The sequence below is a fragment of the Micropterus dolomieu genome, linkage group LG08 (assembly GCF_021292245.1).
Source record: "Micropterus dolomieu isolate WLL.071019.BEF.003 ecotype Adirondacks linkage group LG08, ASM2129224v1, whole genome shotgun sequence".
Taxonomy (NCBI): Eukaryota; Metazoa; Chordata; class Actinopteri; order Centrarchiformes; family Centrarchidae; genus Micropterus; species Micropterus dolomieu.
In genome coordinates this window covers 8066035-8085627 of record NC_060157.1, presented here as the reverse complement: position 1 = coordinate 8085627, position 19593 = coordinate 8066035, and the positions used below count along the sequence as shown (strand labels likewise).

At 39.2% G+C, this 19593-nt stretch overlaps 2 protein-coding genes across 6 annotated transcripts in view; one reads left to right on the top strand and one right to left on the bottom strand.

Annotated features, from left to right (window-relative positions):
* Positions 1–1042: 1042 nt before the first annotated feature.
* coq10a (coenzyme Q10A) lies at positions 1043–7688 on the top strand. Of its 4 annotated transcripts, none has more exons than XM_046055704.1 (7): positions 1043–1852; positions 2465–2545; positions 3395–3544; positions 3635–3827; positions 4066–4167; positions 4725–4753; positions 5234–5371. In XM_046055704.1, coding segments are annotated over exons 1-7 (693 nt in total). In that variant the 5' UTR covers positions 1043–1715; the 3' UTR covers positions 5235–5371. The 4 variants fall into 4 exon arrangements, 3 of the variants coding, with proteins under 3 accessions (XP_045911660.1, XP_045911658.1, XP_045911659.1); XR_006825926.1 differs by lacking the exon at positions 4725–4753 and adding an exon at positions 6916–7688 and having other exon boundaries at positions 1051–1852; positions 5234–6624; XM_046055702.1 differs by lacking the exon at positions 4725–4753 and having other exon boundaries at positions 1051–1852; positions 5234–7688.
* A 773-nt stretch (positions 7689–8461) lies between these two features.
* cs (citrate synthase) overlaps positions 8462–19593 on the bottom strand; it is a 15467-nt gene continuing 4335 nt past the window's right edge. Inside the window, exons 1-10 of one of the 2 annotated variants that reach the window (XM_046055701.1) lie at positions 19550–19587; positions 19152–19259; positions 18309–18374; positions 16949–17080; positions 15578–15766; positions 15273–15472; positions 12210–12339; positions 11133–11234; positions 10630–10839; positions 8462–10539 (exon numbers count right to left, since the gene is read on the bottom strand). In XM_046055701.1, the coding sequence (XP_045911657.1) occupies positions 10369–10539; positions 10630–10839; positions 11133–11234; positions 12210–12339; positions 15273–15472; positions 15578–15766; positions 16949–17080; positions 18309–18374; positions 19152–19154 (1203 nt within the window). In that variant the 5' untranslated portion in view covers positions 19155–19259; positions 19550–19587 and the 3' untranslated portion in view covers positions 8462–10368. Of the gene's footprint in view, positions 10540–10629; positions 10840–11132; positions 11235–12209; positions 12340–15272; positions 15473–15577; positions 15767–16948; positions 17081–18308; positions 18375–19151; positions 19260–19549; positions 19588–19593 lie in introns of those variants that run through there. The other variant, XM_046055700.1, reaches the window with a different exon arrangement.

The following is a 19593-nucleotide window of genomic DNA, read 5'->3' as shown; positions in this document are numbered from 1 at the left end:
TTCTAAGTAATGAGCAACATTTACCCCTCTGAAGATTTACTTAGACTTCGCTTTTGTATTGAGGATTATGCGTGTATATTTTGTGAAAATTATGTCGAAACTACGGACCATGTATTTTTCTCATGTAACGTGTTACAGACATTTTGGTGTGATATACACAAATGGGTTAAACAAAATATGTCCTAATTCCCAAACTCTATCTCCAGAGACAAGATAATATTTGGTTTGATATTGCAAAGCAAAGATGATGAACTCTGTTGTAATAAAACTGTATGTCTACATTTTTTATCCCCAAGTGTAGAACTGGAAAATCATCCCCCAAATTTGTTGTTGTTTTTCAGTGAATTTAAATTATATATGAAATCCTTTAAAAAAATTCTAAAAGGAATTAACGTTAAAGAACAAAAATTATACGATATCCTAAAACACTTTCTCACTGAAGTAAATAGCTGAATGTAGACTGAATTCTCCCCTTCTATTATAATTTCTTACCACTTATTTATTTTAATTTAATGTATTTTATTTGAAGTCATTATTGTTGTTACCAAAGACTATATTTTTTTGTTAAGAGCTGTTATTTTTGGTTATGTTTTCTCTATATATTTATGCTAAAGAAATACATTATGCTGCTGTTTGTAAAAATTTTGCATTTTTCAATAAAATATCGCAAAAAATCTAAGTAAAACGTTTAGGATTTAAGATCAATGGTTAATAAAAGTTATGTAACTAAGCTGTTATGGCGCAGAATTTATTGACAACTTAACAGCATATAGCAACTAACGTAACTTTACTGTTGTATAAAGTAACACTAGGACGCGTCTTCATAGGCTACCAAATTCATATACATTTATTAGACGGCTTTAATCGTACATGGTTGCTGTAGCTTGAGATTTTTTTTTACATTAGTACTATTTATTTGCTGTTATTGTTTTCATCAGCAGATAGACTGTGCTGTTGTCATCGCTAGCCTAGCCATTGATGACGTGTGGGTGTAATGACGATAATTGCTATCAGGTCAAATGAGCACTAATGTAACAGAAGCCTACTACTAATGACTTGTAGGTCTATAATTAAGTCATACATATGAATAGTTTGCAATAAATAAATTTGACTGCCGTTAACCTCCAATACAGTGGGTGGCAGAATTTCACCGCGGAGCCGTTTGGCTAAACCGAAGACCGACGGACAGAAGAAAGGAACAGTTTGTCCCACCGGTGTTTTATTTAGCCGCAGAAGGTCGTCCGCGGCTCGGCGGTCTTGGACAATACCCACAACCAAAACTAGCCTAAATAATTTAGCGTTGTGTCAAGTTCGGCTTTCGATAATTGGAGTGATGTGAGAATTGCTGGGGGAAAAAATAGATGAACGCGGCTGTACATCGCGTTTAGTCGGGCTCGTTATGAAACCTTGCTAGCGAACGTTAGCTAACGTTAGCAGCTGGATACGGTAACTAACGTTACGTACGCTGACGGAACTAAAAGCGGCTGGAGACGTTTTTGAAGTGAATTTAGCCAACTAGTCATTGAACTAGCCAGTGAATGTTTGTTTATTGTTTACTGCAAAACAGCTAAGTAGCTTTAGCGTTAATATATATCCGCACTGACGCAGGGTGTTTTGGACGGGACCTTAAATCCCACTGCCCGGTCTTGGACCAGACCCCGGGCTCAGCTTCTCAGAACCAGGATTTCCCATCCCTGAACTGAGTGGCTGGTTTGATGGCAGCCACGGCCAGTGCCCGGCGGTTACCTATGGGTGTGCGGACATTTAGTGACTTTCTTCAGATTGCCACTGTGGGCTCCCCTCGCTCGTGTCGTACAGCGGTTTCAAGAGGATGTATGCGACAAAACATCAGGTAAGCCTGTCGTGGAGACGCTGTAACGTTAGTCTTTAATGACATGGCTAGTCCTTCAATACCGAGGGGAAGGTTATAAGCTAACTTTATCAGGGTAACTTAGTCACATGTATGTTTTCTTATCTCAAAAAGTGTTCTCCATTAGGGCAAGAGCATTGTGACTTTGATACCTTGGTTAAGACTGCTCATATTGAATACAGATTCAAGTAGCAGACACCCAGTTATGGACCAATGTGGTACCAAAACCAATTACCAGTATTCAGTGCTGTCTCACCAATATTGGCTGATATATTGATAATGTATTTGCAATATAATGAAAAAGTATAGATGCCTTTTGGACATGGCTATTACAAGATGGTTTATAGCTTTTCCTAAATAAGAAGACCACACTGTTTTTTTGTTTGTCAGATGGCATACAGACATGTTCTTAATAAAAAAAAAAAAAACAGAAATTCCATCACAAGTAACAACTAAATAATGTCGAACCTACTGTATTGCTTGTTAATGTTAGCTGATATGCAGTGCTATATATTAATGTATTGAGGTCATCCCCAGTTAGGGGTGTGCCATATCATATAATTCATCATCATGTTGGTTTTTTTGTGATGACAGCGAGCATGCAGAGTCTGCACATACAGCAGCAACAACATTGCTGAAAGGCTCCCAAAAAGAGGTTTGGATAGAAAAAGTCAGGTAACCAACTGTAACATGTCAGCAGAGGGGGGCAACACAACAAACTTTAACCATATTTCTTCAAGTTGAGTATAAAGAGAGCAAAAAAAATCACAGGAGGAGAGCGGAACAGCTTATTTTTAAGTCCCAAAAAAAACAAACAGACTTTGTCTATTGCCACAGGTAGTTTTCAAGTTATCAAGGTTATTCATTTATCATTATACAACACAAGGCTGTACAACAAAATTAAAGTTTGTAGCCCCTTCATGCTACACACATAGAAACTTAACACATAATTAAGTTAATATTACAATAGGGTAATATATAAAATAAATTTAATAAAACTATATAGGCCTCTACAGTTATTTGTATATACAAATGCATGTACACCCAGGAAATAATTATGTTGTGCATTCTTTGAATTTGTGTCTGGGAGAATGTAAACAGCAGTAACCAGATAGTTATAGTTTTCATCTTCACATAAAAAAAGTTTGATTTTTGGGAAATAGTGACCATTCACTTTGACTGTTATTTTAAGGGAAATTTCAGCCATCCCTCTCTCTGCCAGAACTGTGATTCTACAGGTTATTTATCGAGAAACACATTGCTAAGTGGTGTAACAAACCTGAGTGGATGTCACATCGCATTGTTTTTTTGCTATTCACACAAGAGGCCCAACTCAGAAAATACCAGCACAGTCACAACACAGAGACCTTCCATTACTTCCTGGACCAGTGTTCTTTATGTACTCATTGACTTTAGTTGCTGGAAACTGGAAGGTAGTGGGCTTTCTTTGTTGTGGACTGTACCTGTTGCAGTTTGCACTCTTTCCAGAATGTGGCTTATGGGACATTTCCTCTTACCTTTTAGACACTTGTCATCATGTGGCATTTTGATGACAAGAACTCCCAGAGTGCTTTGCCTTCAAGACTGGGACACAATGACAACCGTTCCCCAAAGCAGAAACTTCATCAGCCTCACCAACAAAAGGAAGGAGTACTCCGAGCGTAGGATACTTGGGTAATTTTTCAGTATGAACTAGTAATAAGTTTATCTCAAGTCAAGTGAGGTTTTTTTAGTATTATAACATTGCAGTGCTTGTTGTTACAGGTTTTCTATGCAGGAAATGTATGATGTGGTGGCCAATGTTGATGAGTACAAGAACTTTGTGCCCTGGTGTAAGAAGTCCCAGACCATTATGAAAAGAGCAGGCCACTCCAAAGCCCAACTTGAAGTGGGATTCCCTCCAGTCATGGAGAGATACACATCTATGATCACTAGTGTCCGGCCTCATCTAGTCAAAGTAAGTGCCAGTAGCTTCACTGCGTCTGCCAGTCCTGTGAATTAATATATAACTGATCTATTTAATGTAACATCTGTTTGGATGGAAATTGTATTTGATATTGCTGTTTTAAATGTCAGCAACTACAACAACCTCAACGCAAATTTTAGTTGAAGCAGATAATGTTTTTGATGTTAACAATCACCCATTGCTCAAAATTCCCATTTCTAATAAGAGTTTCTGTTGTGGGTGTTTTTAGGCAGTGTGTACAGACGGAAAGCTGTTCAATCACCTGGAGACAATATGGCGCTTTAGTCCAGGCATTCCTGGTTACCCTCGGACCTGCACGGTAGACTTTTCTGTAAGTAGCCTGTAGCTTGCTTCCTATGGTAATTTATAGACTGTGTATCAGGCCATCTGCCCCTCTTGATGCATTTATTATAATAATCTTTATTAAAGGAATAGCTTGACATTTTGGGGAAAACATAGCCCCACACAGTGTATGAGACGAAATACCCGAAAAGCCCCATAGAAAAGCTCAGGGAAATGGCTGTGCGCTGCTCTTTAACAGAGGAGGGGTGGTTAACTGGACATACATTTGCCAAGCTAACCAGTTGGTCTTCATCTTTAAAGGCATTTTTTTTTTTTCTTCTTGAAAACCAACAATTACAGTTTAAAAGCACTTTGAAAACAGCTGGAAAACATAAATGTCACATTTATGTTGCTTGTCCAAGTAAGTCTTTTTTAACTTATTGTGGTGGACTCAAACTTGCCCCTTGAGGGCGGAAAACACCCACTACTACTACTACGGTTAGTGAGAACCACAGCTGCTTTCCCGAGCTTTTCTATGGAACTATCCAAGACTGTCTCCCAAGCAGTGGATGAGACCTTCCTAAACACTTGTGTGCTTTCTTGCAGAAGCTCAATACCACTGTCATGTCTGAATGGTAAGTATGAAGCAGCAGACAGTTAGCTTAGCTTTGCATAAAGACTATAAGAAGAGGGAAACAAAACAACAAGTTGTGGTTTAACAGGTGTGTATGTGTGAGACTATTTCTTTTCAGGGAGCAGTAACTTCCTGGAGTCTCCGCTCTGTAACTAACACACGCCAGGAAGCCACTGTGCCTGCAGGCTAGCCAAGAAATAGCTCAACACATAACCTTTATTACCTTCAGACAGAGCCAGGCTAACTGCTTCCCCGTTTCCATTCTTAAGGCTAAGATGAGCTAATTGTCTGCTAGTTTTAGCTTCATATTTATCGAACAGAAATGAGTGTTATCGATCTTCTCAACAAGAAAGCAAATAGGCTTATTTCCAAAATGTCTGTTACTATTAACTATTCCTATTTAATTGTTGCCATATTTTATGACTTTTGTTTTCTGTCTGGCACATACTAAAAAGATTGTTATTTTTTGTGTCCTTAACAGATATCCTTTGAGTTCCGCTCTTTGCTGCACTCCCAGTTAGCCACCATGTTCTTCGATGAGGTTGTAAAGCAGAATGTCGCTGCGTTTGAGCGGCGAGCCTGTAAGCTCTACGGCCCAGAGACTCGTATCCCACGAGAGCTGATGTTTCACGAGGTGCATCAGACGTGATCTCAGCAGCTGTATGTCCTCATCTGGCCTTAAACCATATCAGCTTTTATTCCCTTTATCCACACACACCTGCATGATGGTGATTAGTCGCCCACCACTTCAGGTCAACTTCAACTCCTGAAGATGTTAGACATCCAACTCTTGTAAGCATTATTTTGGAATCCCTGCCTCCAAAAAATCTTGCTCATCTCCTCCTCGTGTTAATATCCACTTTCTGTCTACCTCCACTTAAGGGATCCTTGTTTAGCAGAAGGAATCCACCATTTCTTTTGCTCCATGGCAGTTGTATTTATGTAAACAAAACAGTAAATCATTGCAACATCATCACCAATGGTAGAGAGTCGGCTATTATTCTAAATGATCAGCACAGTGACACTGAAAAAACCCTGTTTATGTAAATTTTATTTTATTTTATAAAATTACATTTTCTCTTAACTGAGGTCAAGTTTTATAGTTCACTGTGACCTCAAGGTTACTTGCAACACTGGCACCCTACCAAGTAAGTCAAGTCTTTTCAGTTTTAAGTTGACCAGCACTTTGATCAGCTGATTATACTGTATTAAAAAAGCATATTCTTTGCCTTTTTACATTTACCATTTATTTCAAATTGAATTTTTAATATATTGTGCCATGTTTGGGACGTTGTGTTGTGACAGAATCAATGAAGTGCAACATTTGCAAAGGTAAAATGGTAATTTCTTTATTAGTTACCTGTGTCCTCGATTGACTTTGAGATTTGGGAAAATAAGCTTCAACTTGGCTGTTTTTGTGCCGTGAGAATTTGTGTTTTTGGACATTGAGACTTGGCCTGCCAGTTTTTATAGTTCCTTATTTTACAGCCCAGCACTATTAACTATCACAACAGATTAACAGAGGTGGGGTGAATCTAACTTTGCACAAACAAGAGCACCTAAATTAATCTATGAACAGGCTGGAGAGTACTGTGAAATACTGTAAATAGGGTTACAACAAGAAATGTCAGATTATATAGCATGACTACAACTTTATATTTGAAAATATTTTTTCATTTTATAGACTTATAAACATAGATTAAAAATTATTTATAGTAATCTGATTAGGTCACAGTTATATTAATTCAGTTGATTATTTTAGTGATGATAATCAGTTTGTAACAGATAATGTAAAAGTTTTCCTACTCTGCTTTTTGTATTTTATGGTCCATCTTCTGGAGGGGATCAGAAGGATGATACTCCTCTGTCATTGTGAGTATAAAATATACTGCTGGGCTGTAGAATAGAACATTTTCAATCAGTTATCATTGCCTATGGGTTTCATGCTTACTTTTCTGGATGTTTTAGCTTTTATTTACATTTGAGATGGATGGATGTAACCAAAAAAAGAGGAAAACATAGTCTATAACATAGAGTTCATGCATTGCATTGTTAGGGCATGACTATTTTTAGTTGGGTTATACATTTCGCATAAAAGTAATCCATGGCTTTATTCCGTGCTAAAGGGCTCATAAAGTTCATTGATTGTATTGCCATTTTTAGAGGTGACTGATGTGTTCAAGATGCCAAAGGTCAATGGAAGAAGTCATTCGTGTGTGACCCTCCTCATAAACGGCAGTTCATTATGTTCACATGCTCCAAGTCTCATGCCCCAATAAAACTTGAGTATTTTTAAAAGATTTTGGTTTCCAAGTTGATGTGGTTTATTTTCTCTGTTGGTAAGGTGGTTGGAAATGGGGGGGGAAAAAAGTAAATAATTAATGTATGAAGAATGTTTGAATTGAAATGGGTCTGTGAATCACTTATGTAAAGAAAACCACACAGTAAGTTATTTAAAGATCATTAATGCTACTGTTGAGTGTTATATCCTTAATATCTATTTTATTGCCTAAGCCTATTTTATACCATAGTGGAACTCTCTTTAGGCATGGTGTTCGCATTATCAGTAATGTCGCATCATGTACAAATGCACCTTCAGCCCAAGTTTTTTGTTGTTGCTTGAGATTTTTTTATTTTCAGTATTTTGCTTACAGATTTTAATTTCATGCAAGGTTTTCTAATTGTAGGTGAGACAAAAGTATAAACGCAAGATACTGGTATATATGACCACCTATGAAAGACCCTTTGTCTAACAGTGGAAGCCTAGTATGTATAATAAGGATGGAGACACATTACTATTATTGACTGAAGAGTTGCTACAATAAAATATATAGCTTTCATTTTGAAGTTCACTTTGTGTTCCAAACTAAAATGCATCTTTGTAAATACTGTGGGTGTATTTCAGAGCTTTATTTAAATAAAAAAAGCATGTTGAATTTCTTTGTGTGCTGTCATTTACAAATTGCTCAAAGCTTTTTTTTGTAGACTGCACGTTTTCAGTGATTTGATTGCAAACCTTCCCCCCCCCCCCCAACAGCAACCGTTAAGGTTATAATCTAGTACATTTAGATGAAGCTTTGTCACCACAAATGTGCACAGAGGGGAGAGTGTCACCTTCGGTGCAGTGACGGAGGGTGGAAACAACTCTTCAAAAGTCAGCTGACCAACAGGAAACCAGAGTGGGGTGGTGGTATGTGGGCCAGTTATTAATAACAGCACATAGGTGTGTATCTTCTTTCTTGATCATGTCAGTTGCATTTGTTGCAGAAAAGGCAGGACTTAAACTTTCTTGTCACACAGGAAGACACAGAACTAATGACATTTAAATTGAAGCCCTACCTTGGAAAGCAATGGTATTACCAGAAAGATTAATTTGGTCTGTAGTAATTGCATTGAAAACCTTCCAAAATTCAAATGTCTAATGCTGTATGTCTCAACAAGTGACTCAAGAGTTAAAGAGTGATAATTAACAGAGCGAAGTGTTTGTCTAAACTGTAATGTCATCCTCACATTACAGACGTGACAGGAATTCTCATAAAATCCTGCTATAAAACGAGTGGACATGACACCGATCTCACTCTTCAGTGGTTGTGTTTTCAGCTCTGTCATTATTTAGAAAAAACAGATAAGTTGAATTACATCCTTACAGCGGATGACATGCTTTATTTTACAGGCACTTTTCTATACCATTAACAAATCAAGACCAAGAAAGTGTTAATAAAAACCTTTATTATTTTCCATTTTTTGTTAGGTTTTCCAATATTGGCTCTTTAAGCATTTCTTGCCCGTTTGACCCATCCAGCTCCTTCCCCAAGTGTTTCTCTGATGAAACCATCTACTCCCTGTTGCCATGTACCGACCCTTTATGCTCCTCTACGATCAAAATAACCCCGTCTCTCGAACAATGCACCACATGGAAGAACACTACAATAAAACACAAACTCTAAAGACTGATAAAGCAAGACGGAAGATAGCAGCTGGTAGCAGAGCAGAGGTTCAAACATCTGAGTGAACTACTAACACGGCAAGAGCAGTTTTGAAATGATGATGCAGGAGCTTTAACTACACAAAAATGGAGTGTTGACAAACCCAGAATTTAAGAGCAAGCTTGAAATATTCAAGTGAAACACCTGAAAAACAGCACCGACTAAGCCCACTGAGCTAGGCAAGAAATCGTGTATATACAAGATAGCTGCGTTTTTTTCTTTTTGTTCGTTGTCAGAATTTCACAGTGACCAGTAAGACTGAAAATTACAGTTAGACTGGACACCACTACAATGTTGGTAAACTATGGTAATCATTGTGGTTATTACAAGCAAGTGATCGCACACAGCTTATACATTCAAGCTATACATATATATACCTATGTACACAAAGTATAAATAAAACCACAAAATGAGAACCCAAAGATTATCGTTCTATACATATTGAACACCAAAAAAAATGAAAAGGGATATAATCAACCTGGGAGGGAGGGGTTCTACTGCTACAAATTAGGAAATCCAATCAAGCAAGTGCTCATTTTGGAGTAGTTGATGTTTAAAGCGCTCTTCTGTGGGGATGAAGTAACAAACATACACTCAAATAACACAGGACCTTTAACAAATACAAAGCCCCCTTATCCCACTTTGCATTCAAGCTTGCTCTTAAGGATTTACTACAGGCTGTCAATTACAACACCCTTTGCTGAAATCTTTATTTTTTACTGTTCTGTACATTATTCCTGATTCTCTACCATTCATATGACCCTTTAAACAGAGACCCCCTTTAAAAATAGGAAAGCATGTCAACGAAAAAGAGCAGAGGGAAATAATTTCTACACCGACAAGGTAGTTATTTTGATCATAGAGGGAATTACAGGTCATTATTAAAACGAAAAGGAAAAAAAAACACTAAGCTGACGAAAAAGGGAGACCAAAGATTTAAAGGAGCAGTATCTTTTAACTAATTTTCATGTTTTTCAATTTGTGTCTTGAACGGCTTGATGATTGTACAAGGACCTTTTTTTTTTCCTAAACTGGAGTGTTCATAAATGGGAGTGAAACACATGGATAGACATGTGCTTGGGATGACATCTGTGAACATTGCATAGAAGAAACTAAGTTGAGTCTTCATTGGGACGTCATCTCTAAACAAATCACTGCATTAGCTAAAAGCAGCAAACGTTGAGTCAGGTATTTAACTTTTTATCTTTCAAGAAATTCAAAGGAAGTGTAATCAGTCACTCCCATAGTTCCCTTTGAATGCCACTGCCTATTCATAATCCAGACCCAGTGCACAATGACAAACATCCAGGTACTGCACAGGGGGATATCTTAACAGACTTGTAATGGTAGATAGTGTGAGCCTACTAGGGGTTACATGTATGTGTATCTGAGGTTTTCACCTCTCATGATGCATGATGGGAAAACATGCCAATGGATAACTAAACACACTTAAACATTAATGGGTGTGACAATTTGAAAGGCCCTTATGATGTGAAATGACATTAAAAGTGTACTGTCTCTTTGAATCCCTGGGGTTGGAAATAACAGCAGGTCAACGTAATTCTGCCTTTTGATATTTCCACATCCTCCCACCCCTTACACTAACCCCCAGCTCCTTTCAGGTGGTTCTTCAGCCTGACTTGGCTCCCACCAGTTTCATCAGTCCATCTGTGCTCATGGACTTGGGGCGCTCCAACGGAAAGCCCAGGGCTCTGCTCCACACCAGCTGAGCCAGCACCCCAAGGGCTCGGGACACACCGAACAGCACAGTGTAGTAATTCATCTCAGTCATTCCATAGTACTGCACAGACAGAGGAAAGGCATGTCAGGATCTGTTTTTGCTACCATAGCAGGACAAAATGTAGATTAAAAGCCACCACATGTGCCTTACCTGCAGCAGCACTCCACTGTGGGCATCCACATTGGGCCAGGGGTTCTTGGCCTTACCCTGCTCCAGGAGCACGTCGGGCACAATCTTGTAAAGCTGGGCCACCATCTTAAACATGGGGTCATTGGGCAGGTGCTTCAGGGCAAACTCACGCTGGCAGGTGTAACGTGGGTCAGTCTTCCTCAGGACAGCATGGCCATAGCCTGGCACAACCTACGAAGAGAAAAGTCAAATGTTCCTCAACTGCTTGTAATCTTCTAAAAAGTGTAGAAGATAGAAGTATTTGAAATTTGTTTTGAATTTTAAATCTCAGGCAAAGAGCCCTTGTGACAAAGGGCCAATCACCTTTGGTTTTGGAAAATGCTTTCCAAATTGAGGTAAGGCCAGTCTTAAAAATGCATGGCAGTATGGCAGATATGGCAACCAGATTTATCCTAAAATTACTAAATGTGAGTGCAAATATTTGTTCATAATGACTAGAATTTGTTGTGGAAGTGTGTCTTTACCCTTCCCGACTTGAGTGTGTTCCAGATGTAATCCCTCATTCTTTCATCGGACACCTCTCCGCCCAACTCCTTCTGCAAAGCAGTCAGCCACACCAGCACCTCCTGTGAGATGCAGAAGAAAATACATCAATGAGTTGTGTCATTATACACAATTATCATTCATTCTAAATAACATGAAGTACACGATTATCTTCCTTGATGTTAACAGAGCTTGTGCTGCTTTACAGTAAAAATAACAGCAGGGGAGTGTAGTGGAAAGTGCCCTTTCCTCTATGTGATCAGGGAATTTTAAATGGTTTAAACAGTATATATAACTATAACTATATAACTCTGGCAATATGTCAAAGTCATCAGTATGGGAGCAAGCTGGGAAGTAAATGAGAGCCTGACTGATAAATTGACATGCAGATATTTTTCAGACGCCATGAGGTAATTGCTGATAAATCGGTATGTGTTTGTAACAGCAGATAAATGACAAGTTTTATAAAAAATGGAAAGACAGATCCTTCAGTCATGTTATGAATGTTGTTGTTGCATAGTTTGTCCACCACAGGGCACTCTGCAACCTCTGTAGGCAACACACGTTTGGGACAGCACAAAATATAGTAGTCAGCTGACATAATCAGCTGTACTTTTGTTCAAAGTGCTATTTATAACAATAAAAAAGTTTATTACATATACACACAACAAATGTTGGGGATAATCTTTGTTCTTTGCAAGCTCTGGAAAACAAGCTGTTGAAATGATCAGGGATTCAACTCATTCCTTTGTGTCACTATTTTCGTTCTGCCTTTCACCTGTCGTGCTGAAACATGCCACAACAGTTAGCAGGAAAAAAATGTCAATCCTGAAGTGCAGAATTTTGAACTGTGAAAAGCACAGCTAATAACATTAATGATGGCTCTGTTTAATACAGCCTCTCAGGTGTCCCAGTTCGCCATGACAGTGAGCCAGCATGACACCAGGACCATGTCAAAATGTCTTCTGTGAAAAAGGCATATTGTAAGTCACTGCCCCTTGAATTTTATTTACTGTATGTGAAAATGGAGTGAAAATAATGAATGGCTTCGTACAAACCTGATTGGCCAGGCCATGCAGGGGACCAGCCAGACCATTCATGGCAGCGCTGAAGGACAGGTAGGGGTCAGACAGGGCACTACCCACCAAGTGGCTGGTGTGGGCACTAACATTGCCTCCTTCATGGTCACTGTAACATTGCAAATCAAAACACCTGTCAAATGTCACCTCAGCAATTTTCAAAACAAAAGTGACTATACTAAAGCAGCCAGATATAAAAATCTTGTCTGACACTGCTATCCAATCACCGATCAAAATGGAAATAACGGCCATTCACCTAGGCTTTGTGTCTGAACAATACATTTATGCACTTCAGCAGCAAAATGTGCAGTTTAAATGTGAATTAGAATAACCAGTGAGGACTTATAATTTGTCACTTTAACTCCAGGTTGTGTTATTTGCGAATATTTAATTCAGAAGGAAGAAATTTTTTGGGTGAACGAATTGCGTTCAGTCACTCAGTTGTGAACAAACGTTCAGGGATACACTCAGTGATTCAAGTAATTTGTTTGCAGGATGAATGGGGTGTGTTCAGGACAGCAAATATAAGGCTAGTTCAAGTTGCTTACATTTAGCTGCAATGTCTCAACAATATGGGGGGGAGGGGGTGTTTACAATCACGATGCCTGACCCAATCCTACTGCTTAGCACACAGGTTTGATGCCTAAACAAACTATAGGCTGTGTAAAATAACATCATCCAGTATTTATTAATTGTACCTCTTTGAAATTATGTAGGTAGCAGCTTGTTTCAGGATATCAGGACTATTGTCAGTGTAGACCTTTCACCAAACAATGCATTTGGAAGAATGCTTCTGTGAAAGTTCACTGACTTGGCTAAACAATCAATACCCAGGTACCTTGAGTTAATAATGTAAAGTGAACAGTCTCACATATGTTTAATTGTCTAAATCCTGATGATTTTTACATTAGGTACGTTAGGTCTGAGCTCTAGAGATGAAAGAAGCAACGGGAGGGTTCCTTAAATTACACTGCACTCCTTTTAGCATCAAGTGTTCTGAAAGCCAAATATTGGATAATTCTTTCAATTAAACAGATTAGACAAAATGTTTTTTTAACACGTTACTTCTTTTTCCTTATGAACTTCTGGATATTATATTCCGTTATCAGTCTTGTGTTTTGAAATCTTAGGACCATGTTATACATGAAAAAGTGTTCTCATTTCAACATGTTATCCCTTAGATTCTTTGTTATGTTATAATCCATGGATCAGGCATGTGATTGGCAAAGGGCAAAAAAGCAAGAAAATATACTGAGACCCCTCCCCCCACACCCCGATAAAACTGGCGTTGGCTCTATTATAACATATGGATGGTAAAGCAGGACCCATGACAATAACTTATTTGGTGTATGTGTTGCAGTGCAAAGACAAGTGTCTAATCCACTGCACCATCTCCACCTCTCTATAATAATAATAATAATGATTTTGTATTCATTTTTACCAAGCTTCAACAGCTAAATGTGCAACATGCAGCATGAAATAATTAATTCGATAACTAAATAAAATAACTACTAACTTTCAAATTAGTTCAGTAGAAGTTAATAGATTATTTTTTAATGAATAAGAGACAGCAGCAAAGGTCGCTGCCTGTGTAAGACCTGGTGGCCTTACTGTTAAAGAAACTCAGGAAACTCAGCTCAAACAGCTGATCAGTCTCTGTCTATTGATAAACTGTAGGAGAAAGTTTGGCATTTCAACTCTGGCAGCGGGCGTGTGCGTGAGACGAGAACGACCATGACAGTTTCACGGGATCGCGGCAGTTACACAGAAGCCGTTGCCTTGGTTACCTCGCGAAGCGCTTGTTTACCTGTCTGTTGATGTGGAGCGACCCCGCGGATCAAAGCCTTATGAAAGGGCCTTATAAACCCCGTCACAACCATTCACAAGAAATTAATTTACAACGTGCCAAAGCCTTTAACATTCATACAGCAAAGTGTAGCCTATATGTCAAAGTAAACATTACATATAGCCTCTAACAAGCAATAATCAAATCATACCCAATTTATCCGATCCTTATTGTCAACTCAGTGTTGGGAAAGTTACTCAGAAATAATACAGCTACTTAGCATATAGGCTACTCCTTAAAAAAGTTATATTAGCTACTCTAGCCTACTTATTACCGGAGTTTATTTCTGAGTTCCACGTTGCTGTTTTACTTTAGCTGATGCTTCAATTAGCCTAAGTCAATGTAGAATTGTTTGCGGTTTTGCTGGTCGCTTACAACGTTTACAAGTTTACAACGGACGACATTGTTCTTTGCATCTTAGACTGTGACACAGTAATGGCAACAACCTTACTTACAGCTGTCGAAAATACCTCTGTCTTCCTTTTTGGCTAATAGCTGATAAGGTCCGGTGCCGCAGAGCTGCAGCGCGATCGCGCATTCACGTCAGGTGCGTTCAGTATGGCAGCCTTAATAGGATTAGTAACTGTAATAACATTACTGTTTTGGAAATAGTAATCCGCCACACTATTTTATTTTTACATTTACTGGGAAAAGTAATATTGCAGTATTACTGCCCAACACGTTACCACTGATGCGTGGTTCACACTGCGCAGGTGTGGAATGGGCTGCTGAATGCAAACAAACATCCTTGCTGATACTTGGAAAGGAAGAAAACTTTACACACACACACACACACACACGTCAGCCTGTAGACGTCCTTAAATCCTCTCCATTTCACTCGACCAGCTCCTGTACCCCCCCCCCCCCTTTTTTTTTTTAAATTACAGATCTGCATGATTCACGTGTTTCCGATTTTCAGGTCGGAAAATCCGGAATTCGGGATTAATCAAGACAAATCACATCCCTGATGGATAAAATCAATACAATCTTAGTCCTTTAGCACAGAAAATAATCACTGTTTGAAGTGGTACAAAGCTCTTCTGAGTTTTGCTTCAAGCTCAACATTTAATATACATATAAAATTGCATGACTTTGATCAAAGTGTGACTAGAAAGAGAAGCAGAGCACAAATCCTCAGAAAAATTTCAAAAATCAAAGCTAGTTTATAACATGATAGGTATGCTTTAAAGTTGCACCTGTGGATGGTGAGATAGAGTCTCATTAGCTCAGTGAACTGGGCATCGCTGTAGCCCAGCATGTTGGTGAAGTTGTGGGACCAGTCCAGGTTGGAGTCGATGGCTCCGATACTGCTACCTTCGCGGTACAGGTTACGGTAGATCTTGGCAGCAATACAGGGCAGCTTGGCAATCAAGTCCATGGAATCTTCATAGACAAACTAAGAGAACCAATGGAAAAGGATTTTCAAACATTGTTTGATTGTTGTAAATGGATTCATCATCTTAGGACCAAGACTGTTTTCTGTGTGTCGAGGTAAACTCACCTCCCAGTACTTGGACTTGTGGACACCCTCAGAGTACGCCCGTGCAAAGCTGCTCTCGCTGTTCAGAGCTGTGATTGCAGCACTGAACTGAGACATGGGGTGTAAGTTTGTGGGGAAGTTATCCAACATGGTAACAACATGAGAGGGAAGTGCTGCTCTCTTCGCCCACTCTTTGGACACCCAGTTTACCTGGAGGGACAGGGGCACACAAAATAAGTGGTGTGACCTGAAATACTTGCTTTTATGCTCTTTCTACAGCAGGTGAAAAGTTGCATACATGTCTGTAGCAATGCTTGCTAACAGACACATGTACACAGATTAAGCGATAAGTTGACTTTTCTTTCTAAATACCATACATGTACTACCAAGGAAGGTGTTACGATCTTCATTTTAGAAGTACAACAAACATTTTTTGTTACGGAGAAACAAAAATCCCCATCTAATTCACCCTCCTTAGCTGACTTCTTTGAGTACATACCAGACACATTCAAGTTCATAATATGAAAGAGCAAAGGGTTACGAGGTGAAAGCTATTCTTTCAGTGAAAGATTGCAGCCAGGTTGTCCTCATATAACTCTTCAAGGAGATAGCTGGCAGCAATAAAAAGAGTATTTAAAAAAGGCACAGACTGTGTCTTGTTTCCCAGTTAAAAAACAATCCATATTTATAGGTTTTCTGGAGTCATAGATAAATGAAAATCATTTCCAATACTTCTGCTGTCAATAATCTTGTGATCAAGTCAACAGTAATAATTTTATGACTCACATCTTATCAAGTTCCAGTATATGTCCCCTTCATCTACATGTATTATTCTGCAGGAATTTTTAATTTTAAAAATACTGAAACAATGTTGGGACATTCTGTACAAATCTGACAAGCAGTGTCTGAGATATCAGCATTGACAGATGGGTGTAGAGAATGAACAGCTGCACAGCCCTGCCTCATTATAGCTCTACTGTACAACCAGAAGAGTGCACTCAGTAGAGGGCAGATCTCTTCCAGGTGTGTCTGGGGGCATTTGGGCAGGGAACAGGGAGTGCAGGGCAGGCAGTGTGTATGCATCAGAGTAGTGGAATGAATGGGAGTTTTTTTCTATAGTATAGTGTAATATTTTTAATACAGTGTTTTTAATATAGGATAGTCTTTTCTTCAAGATGCATAGAACCGTGTCATGGTATTGTACAAACTTAATGAGTAAACAAACTGCAGCCTCTCCCCTTCTCTCTGTGTCAAGGCTTGAGCATACAGTCATAAATGTACACAAAGAAATATTAGGCTAATGGGTCCAGTAGCACACAAAATTAGCTGCTGACAGATCCACATGCACAAACGCATGATTATTATCTCTGCAGTTCTGGCGCTCCCACTCACCTGCTCCTCAGTCGGCACCTGTCCTGTGACCAACAGCCAGAAGAGGCCCTCAGGCAGCGGCTCCTCACCTCCTGGAGCTTTAGGCAGCAACTTCTGACACTCTGGAATGCTGTAGCCCCGGAAACGGATTCCCTGAGGATCAATGCAGAGAGGGGAGGGGGCGCAAATGTTAATATACATATTCAAGATATCCTGAAATGCACCATCATGTAAGTGTTGGCAAGCTGCCAACATGAGCTCTACTAAAGAATTTGGATGATTCACTATCTCATTCTATGTGGTGACATGGAACAAGATATACATTAATTACCCCTATAGATATATTACCCCTCTGCCACTGAAAGCTCTCAGCTTCAGTAATGCCTGGTGCACACTAGAGGTTTTTCAAATCTTAATTCTTTAAGATTTAAAAAAAAAATAATGAAAGAATGAACTGATATTTTTGGTACTTTAATCTTAATAACCACACACACCAGACAATTCAGTAAAGACAGACTTGGCATTAAAACTAAATTATTTCAGAATGGCAATTCTGGGGACCTGGGATCTCATAGAAACTCGCATGATCAAACATGGCTTCAGCCATAGACAAACATGGAGACAGACTGCTTTCGTCAGGTAGTTACACTTGCGTATGCTGTGTTTTACTCACAAAAACAAAAAAAAAGATGATAAAATTGTGGATGAACACAAGGCTCAGAATAGGGAATCAGTATGGTTTATACATTTTATAGCGCAAGCGAATACACAACAAGTTTGTGACGTTTCCCAGTCAGAATGCTCTTATTGTCTGTTGCGCATTTCTAAAGGGAGGATCCCGGATTTTATATCGTTCCCATCAAACATGTCTGATACGTTTTGAAATCGGGGAGCCTTTGATCCAGTCGCCAACCTTAAGATTATGTCTGTAAACCCCTCAGACTGCAGGATCATTTGGGCCGATAATCAGTTCTGACCAGCCTCGGCTCAGGAACGACTCCACAATTGTCTGAAGCGGCGAATCGAACCCAAATCTGCCCAATTATCCTCTAATATGCGGCCAGCATAATAAAGCAGTCAACGTAAGTGCCTACAAGGCCAGCAAATCTCCAAAGGTCCATAGGTGTTCATATTATAAAATCCCTCTAAGGATCTTAATGCCTTGTTTACATTTAGCTGACGCTTTTATCCAAAGTGTCTTACAATTGCTATACATGTTAGAGGTCGCACACCTCTGAAACTAGGGGTTAGGTATCTTGCTCAGGGACACAATGGTGGATGGGTCACAGTGGGGGATTGACCCAGGGTCTCTCACACCAAAGGCAGGCGTCTTATCCATTGCGCCATCACCACCCTTGTGCCACTTTTGAGTCATACTGACCTCATCAGGATCCAACACAGAGGTCTCATACACCAGACCCTTCATTCCCCTCATACCTCCATAGACCTGTGGATAAAAACACAAGCATATTACATATTGAAAACTGTCTTGTTAACACTATCTATCCATCCATCCATCTACACAGTTGTGTGTTCACAGTAACAACAGTTATGTAACATTGGACCTTTAAACCCCAAATGTACTGACCGCTCTGACTGTGGCTCAGCAATTGCCAATGCTGGTTACCAAGGTCTTTTACAACACAGGAAGAAATAACCAAAATCCTCTTTAACGTTAAATACCATGCACTAGAAAATGCACTTGAATACTACTAATAAATAAATTTACATAACATAGATGGTACACAACTGATCGCTTACTTCTTGTTGTTGAAAGTGAAACAGAGCCAAGTCAGGACCTAAAAAATTCCTTATGGTAACTAGCCAGAGGTCAGAGGTGTAGTGAGTGATAAACAGAAAAGGATGACGTAGTTGTTGCATTGATGTGTGTGAGCAGCAAGGAACTGGCAGTGTACAGTAGAGGTTTGAGTGACTCAGCTAAAATGTCTGTTGGCAGGAAGCAGTACAGCTTCTTATTGTGACCTCGGAGGGAGATGACCCAACAGTGATACCTGACACAGTAAATAAGGCTGGGCAGGCCTAGACGGATTAGGTGGAGCCAATATGCCACGTCTAAGCTACATTAAGGTCCATGGCCAACTTGCTCTTTCCTAAAAGAATACAGCTGGCTTTGATTCTCATTGGTTTATGGTCATTTTTTTCTGGCCACTTGACACATGTAACAATCCTGTTTATTTTTTCCAACTTCTCAAGAGCAACTCACCATGTCAACAGTAACCTGTCCTATGTTGGTTTTTCCATGCTGTTGCTTAAAGTTCTTGATCCTGGTCTGTTCTTTGGGGATAAGGTCTGCCAAAACATCCTTCAGATTCTGTAAAAACACAACATTTAAATCACTCATGCCCTTGAATAAGCACCTGGTCTTAAAATAAAACACATTCCTCCAACGTGAACTAGTTAAACAAACTATGTAAACATTTCAGGAAAAAATTGATCTGCAGCTCCACAAAAGGCCAGTGTTCTATTAATACACAAGAGAACAGAGATAAAACCAGTACCTTTTTCAAATGCTGCACACAGATTAGCACTTACACTACAGATTAGCAATGCAGGAAACTTTGAAGAAAGCAGACAAATTTGGAGTGAATAGAGTGTACTTACTGTTGTTGATGCACTGGCATTTCTGGCAGCCACAAGGAAGTAGG